Raw genomic sequence first — 5,956 nt, 5'->3', positions numbered from 1 at the left:
TTGCACACGACCAGATATTGCTACTAGACGACTCTTTATTTGCCTGACACGTTCTAGAGTGAGCATGCTAATTTTGGAGGTAAGTTCATCCAAAGCTGGATATGCTTCTTGCTTCAATGTGGAAGTCTGTTATAAGTTAAAAGTACCAATCAGTTTGATCAGAAGTCTCAAATGGAATTAAAATAAGAACTTAAAAGTACCAATGTTACATTATAAAATTCTCCACAATTAGTAGTTGTAGAACACTCTGGTAGAGGTATGCTGCACCCTATGGAAGGATAAGGGGTTGCAGGACCTCTAGTAATCATTTGAAACCATTTTATACAGCATGAAAGCTAAGCAACTGCTATGCAGATGGGGATCAGCTTCCACAGATATTTGATCTTGCCGGAACAACTGATTAGCAACCAGAAATTTCTGTATAGACTATATTGCAGAAACATTAAAACAACTAGTACTCAATTCATATCATTGTCATCATTGTCATATTCAATGAATTGAAACTTAAGATGAACATATACATATATATCCTCTTTAACTACACAATAGATAACAAGAAACCAGTGGTAACGAGACTCCTTGCAATCAACCCAGCCCCTCAAACAGGGCTCCAAATCTCAGGAGAAATTAAGAACATGTTTGTAATCCCCAACTCTATCAAATCCAACCCAATAACAGACCCAAAAGTCGAAGATTGAAGAAAAACAAATTCTGCAATTATGTCTGCCGTAGGAGAGAGAAAAGGCCAGATTTTCAGTTATTGCAGCAGGGTTTTGGGTTGGGATTCTTTAGGGAGGGTAATCCAGAAATAGCAACTCTAATCCCTAAGTTTGATAATGAGTGGGAAAGGTATGAAAGAGATTCAACAAATGTCTCACCACTCGGTTGACTCGTTAACAACAGGGAAATTAAAATAACAGAGAAACAATAAGAAATGGGGAAGAAGAATATTATAGGAGGTGTATGGATTCAGGAAGCAAAGGAGAAGAAGAAGAAATAGAAGAGAAGAAGACGAAATAGAAGAGAAGAAGAAGACGTTACCTCTCTGTATAGGGGGTCTAGAAAAACCCTAAAATTTGTCCCAATACCTGCTCTGTGATTACAATAGATGAACAAGAAGGAGAAGAGGTTAGAATACAAGAAGAAAGAGGTTAAAAGAGATGAAAAAGAAGAAGGAGAAGAAGAGCCGAAATCGAAATTACCTGCAGAGGAGATTTCACAAGGGGGCGAGCTCCTGTTTCTTCTTCTCTCCTCTCTCTGTGCGAGTTCCAAACTATTCGAAACCAGAACTTCGTTTAGCTAATCGATCTCTGTCTCTGGTAGAAAAGAAAAAATGAAGAAGAAGAAGGAGAAAAAAACCCCTAAATTTCACACAAACCCTCTCTGTGGTTACAATAGATGAAGTAGAAGAAGAGTTTGAATAGAAGAAGAAAAGAAGAAATGAAGAAGAAGAAGGAGAAGAAGGAGAAGAAGGAGAAAAAGGAGGAGAGGCGAAGCACAGACCTGAGGTGAAGAACCGAACTGGGCGCTCTCTTCTTTCCTCTATGCTATCCTTTCTCTGTCGCGGACAATCGGGAACGATCGTTCCTCCCTCTATTAATTTGGAACGAAACTTTGTCGACGGAACAGCCTTCGAGCGTTTCATCAAATTAGGCAATTTTCGTTTCTTACGGCCCTGACAGTTTCGAAAAAACTGGAACGGACCCTAAACATGCCAAACGGTTTTCAGCATTTTTTCGTTCTATTAACACGAAAAAACGCTAGAAACGTTTTTTATGAACTATACCAAACGGCCTCTTAGTTTCTATTTTTCCTAATGATTTTTTAAAGTTGTGAAAATGGCTTGAGATGTAATGACCGTTAGATTAGTGTCGGGATGCACCTCACTGGCACATAGCTTCACCGGAGAGAATCTTAATCCATGTTTTGGCGCATGCTCTGATCTTTTGAACCGACTCAAGCGAACAAGTGATCGCCGTCTTCAATCTATCTCTCTCTCACTCCGCCAATGGGCGGCGAAGCACCTTATGAACAGCAGTGGAAACCATTCTGCTACTAAAGATTAGAGGGCACTGATTCTGTATTCAGGCACACAAAACCCTGGTTAGGGTTTATCAGAGTTTTTCGTAGGTGGTACCTGAAGCCTCTCTTCTTGAGAAGAAGCACTGAGAACGAAGTTCAAGTTTGCTCGAACCTTCCGAAGGAACAATGCCGAAGGTTTACGGCACTGGAGCATATGATTTCAAGCGGCATCGAGTTGCAGAGTATCCGGTCGAGTTGGCCCCTGAAATTCCCGAAAGGCCACCTGAGCAGAAACCCGGAACGAATCTGTCAAATTCCATAACTCTAGTAGAGATCCAACGAGATCGATTGACGAAGATTGCTGCTGCGAATTGGTCAAAATCCGCCGCGGATCCTTCGGAGCGAGCTCCGTTTAATCCTGAGCTCGTGAAAGAGATTTACGAGACAGAGCTTCTTGTTAAAGGTGGCATTAAGCCTGTTCCTTTGCAGAGGGTTATGATTCTGGAGGTCAGTCAGTATTTGGAGAACTATCTATGGCCTAATTTTGCTCCTGAGACAGCGAGTTTCGAGCACGTTATGTCTATGATCCTCATGATCAATGAGAAGGTAGGTTTTCTGCTATATGATTCTTTTATTGACTGTTTGCTCTTTATTAGGGAGTGCCATTAAAAGTGGAGAGGTTTGTGAAATGTTTGGTTTTGAATTTTGCAGTTTCGGGAGAATGTTGCTCCGTGGACGTGTTTTTATGATAGGAGGGATGTGTTCAAAGGATTCTTAGAGAGGACTCTTCGGCTTAAAGAACAGGTTCCTGTCTTATTTCTGCATAAAAGTTCCCCATTTGCTTCGGATAAGAGCTATTTGTCCTCTCTCTTTTATAGTTACAACTAAATAAGCTTGGAAATTCACATTGTGGACTTAATAATTTCCTATTTTTACCCCAAAGTACCACAGGAGTGTAATCTGACATTGGGATGGATATTAGTTTCTTGAGTATCTGTCAATTAAATCACATTGCTAGTGCTATTTGCCAGTCATTTATAGCCACTGTGCATGTGTATGTAATTCTGAATTTGTAGGTCATTACTTTCTCCCATTATTATGATCTGCCTTGAGTAACTTACCAAGTGCAGAATTTGCATCTTTTGTTTGATGCCTGCTTGTTTTATTTATTTATTTTTTCTGGCTTGTAGGAGAAAGCATCAAGTATCGCAGAGAAGACCAACTATTTGCTTTTCATGATTAATGCCTTTCAGGTATCTGCTTTCCTATGATTATTGTACATAACATATTCAGTTTTTGGAGTTACTGATCTGTAGCATGTCTCCATTGACAATTTAAATCTTCTAGTCACTAGTAGTATTACATGTCATCTATCTACATTGTTTGTCTAGATTTTCTAACAAAAGGAGACACCCTCTTTATCACCATTCAATTTATTTCAATTTGTAATGCAATTGTGATTATGAGAATCAGCTGAAACTTATTCAAAACTTGAAAGCATGTGCTTGGCAGGTCAGAGCCAGTCATATTCTAATACACGTAGTTCATAACTGATTCATCTTGCTAGGCCACTATTTGCAATGTAACAAGCAGCTGAATATGAAGAGTTACTTAAAGATAGCGTATAGAGATTTTTGGAACAGCAGAAACCCCATTGTTTTTATTTTCTTTTGATTATGCTGCAAGAGATGAAACTGGGGAAGGTGGATTTCAGGGTGGCATTTGGAATAGCATGTTCTGAATTGGTAACTTTTTTTCTTGGGGGGGTTTGGACTGTGAATGAGGTGTTCTTTGGGGCATTTTGTCTAGGATTTGGGAGTGTTAAAATCTATTTCTCTCTTGCTGTTGTTTGATTTTAAATTGATTTATTTTTTTCTGGAAATGTTTATCTTAAAGAAATTTTCTTATGTTAGTAGGACCAATTGATGTGAGGTTAAAATAGAGGAACTAGAAATCCAGCAAAACTAAGGTTGGTGGAGGTGCTTATTAAAGATTAATCTGGTTGAGATGGATTTGCAAAACTTGGTTAGAAGGGTCGTAATGGGGAGGAACCACATTGAGTTTTATCAATTGTTTTAGGTTTCTTTTGAAGTTTGGTTGGGTTATGAACATAAACTCTGAAGGATGGAAATGGAATATTAAGCATTTAGTAATTGAAAAGAAAAATCATCATTTTGCCAAATAAGATGCAACATCAATTCTATGATTCTCATCTTCCCCTTTGGTAGATTTTTCATCTTCAGCTGGATTTGTTGAGAAGATTGATTATCTTTCCAGTGGGACATGTAGCTGAAAAGTGTGTCTTTTCCACTACATGTACAGCAAGTGATTTCAGATTTCATCTGTCCCTCTCTTGCTGCTTCTGATCTGTAGACGCTTTCTACGTCTCAGTAGATTCTTAGAGCTTTACCCTACTTGTGGATTCTCTAATTCAAGAGTGCTGAGGTTTTATCTCAAACTGCTCCACACAATCACTTTTTTTAGACCATTAGTATGAAGTCTGCTTAATATGCAGTTCTGAGCTCAAGATGTATGAGTTCATTACTAATTTTATCCATTAGTTAAGTAATAAGGAATCAATTGTTACCCTGATTCTTCAAGCATATAGTTTGAAAGTTGAGAGTAAACTCTTCGACAGGTCTTTCTTCTTGCCAAAAGTGTCTTTAGCATAGTTTTCAAGGCGTCGTCTAGGCGTCGAGGAGCTCCTGCTGGATGACCTCCGTGCCTAGGTGCCGCCTAGTTGCCTTGACATCCAGGACCACTCCAACACCTTGGGTCACCTAGATGCAATGACAACTATGGTCTTTAATTTGAAGGAACAAAATGAAGCCATTTCTTACACATGAAGGTCCAGTAGATATAAGTTCTAATTTCCTTGAAGCACACCACTATATATGATCAATCCACTAAGAGCATACCCTAAAAGATCTTGGAGCAATCAGATGGACTATTTTCTTTTTCTGGTATGGGCTAATGATTAAATGCTCTCAACTTGTAAAACTGAATTGAATAAAGTATCTGGATCAGAACTCGATCAAATTGAGGAAATTCGGACTTAGAAAGTAACCATCAGGCTACCTATTGGTGCCTCATATACTGAAACTTTCCATTATGATCAGCAACCAATTAAGATCTTCCGTACTCCACCTGGGCATTGTTCCCTTTACGTGTATGATTTTGGCTATACTAGCCATTAAGAACATCCATCAGTTAATTATGCTCCATTACCTAACTCTCCTCCTCTCTTGCCCAGTTGCTCGTTAGATCTTCTTGTACCTTCAAAGCCCTTCATGAGAGTATTCAATTGAATTAGCAGTTCACTATGCTCACAATGGTTGCAATGTATTGATTGGATGGGTCAAATATTATACAATTTGGAGAAATTATGGCTACAACTTTTAGTTTTCTTGATTAGGGTCAGTAATGATGCAGATACGGCTGCCCTTTCTTGGTTGGACCAGCATGACCGGCTTTGGAAGCCAAGAGCCAAGAAGAACGGGTCCAGCCCAGGGTTTTGGTCCAACAAGGGTTGGAAATAAAATTAGTAGTTTACTTAGTATTTTATTTCATGCTTTTATTTTCCACACTTGGAACGTAGGAGTATGATTTATTTCCTTACTTTGGTTTCCTTTTTATAGTTGTTTCCTAGTTTAGGCTAGTTTCCATTTCAGTTAAGTTTCTAATTTCATGTTCCTATTTTCCTATATATTAGTTGTAATCGATTGAAGATTTAGAGAGCAATTTGATTATTGAATGAATGTGTGAGTGTGATCCTCCTATTCCCCCTCTCTACTCTGATTTCCCCTCCCTGCCCCTAAGGGTTCCCCATCAACTTGGTATCAGAGCCGAAGGATCCTATTCCTTCCCCATCTTTCTTCTTCCCTTCCCATTCTCTGTGTCGGATTCCACCGATACTGAGAACACAGTGAAAAAA

The 5,956-nt window shown here is 38.9% G+C and overlaps 1 protein-coding gene across 1 annotated transcript; it reads left to right on the top strand.

Annotated features, from left to right (window-relative positions):
• The first annotated feature begins 1,915 nt into the window (after positions 1-1,915).
• On the top strand, positions 1,916-5,763 carry LOC122067915 (RNA helicase aquarius-like). Its single transcript, XM_042631755.1, has 3 exons — positions 1,916-2,628; positions 2,734-2,826; positions 3,213-5,763. The coding sequence occupies exons 1-3, from the start codon at positions 2,209-2,211 to the stop codon at positions 3,291-3,293; spliced, it is 594 nt and encodes a 197-aa protein (XP_042487689.1). The 5' UTR covers positions 1,916-2,208; the 3' UTR covers positions 3,294-5,763.
• The last annotated feature ends 193 nt before the right edge of the window (positions 5,764-5,956 follow it).

This window comes from Macadamia integrifolia, unplaced genomic scaffold (assembly GCF_013358625.1).
Source record: "Macadamia integrifolia cultivar HAES 741 unplaced genomic scaffold, SCU_Mint_v3 scaffold3229, whole genome shotgun sequence".
Taxonomy (NCBI): domain Eukaryota; kingdom Viridiplantae; phylum Streptophyta; class Magnoliopsida; order Proteales; family Proteaceae; genus Macadamia; species Macadamia integrifolia.
This window is presented reverse-complemented; position numbering and strand designations above follow the sequence as displayed.

Bases quoted from the DNA above. Each gene is read 5' to 3' on its own strand.
- LOC122067915 (XM_042631755.1), top strand. From the start codon at position 2,209: ATGCCGAAGGTTTACGGCACTGGAGCATATGATTTCAAGCGGCATCGA. The intron at 2,629-2,733 runs GTAGGTTTTCTG...TGAATTTTGCAG, and splicing joins TCCTCATGATCAATGAGAAG to TTTCGGGAGAATGTTGCTCC. The intron at 2,827-3,212 runs GTTCCTGTCTTA...TCTGGCTTGTAG, and splicing joins CTCTTCGGCTTAAAGAACAG to GAGAAAGCATCAAGTATCGC.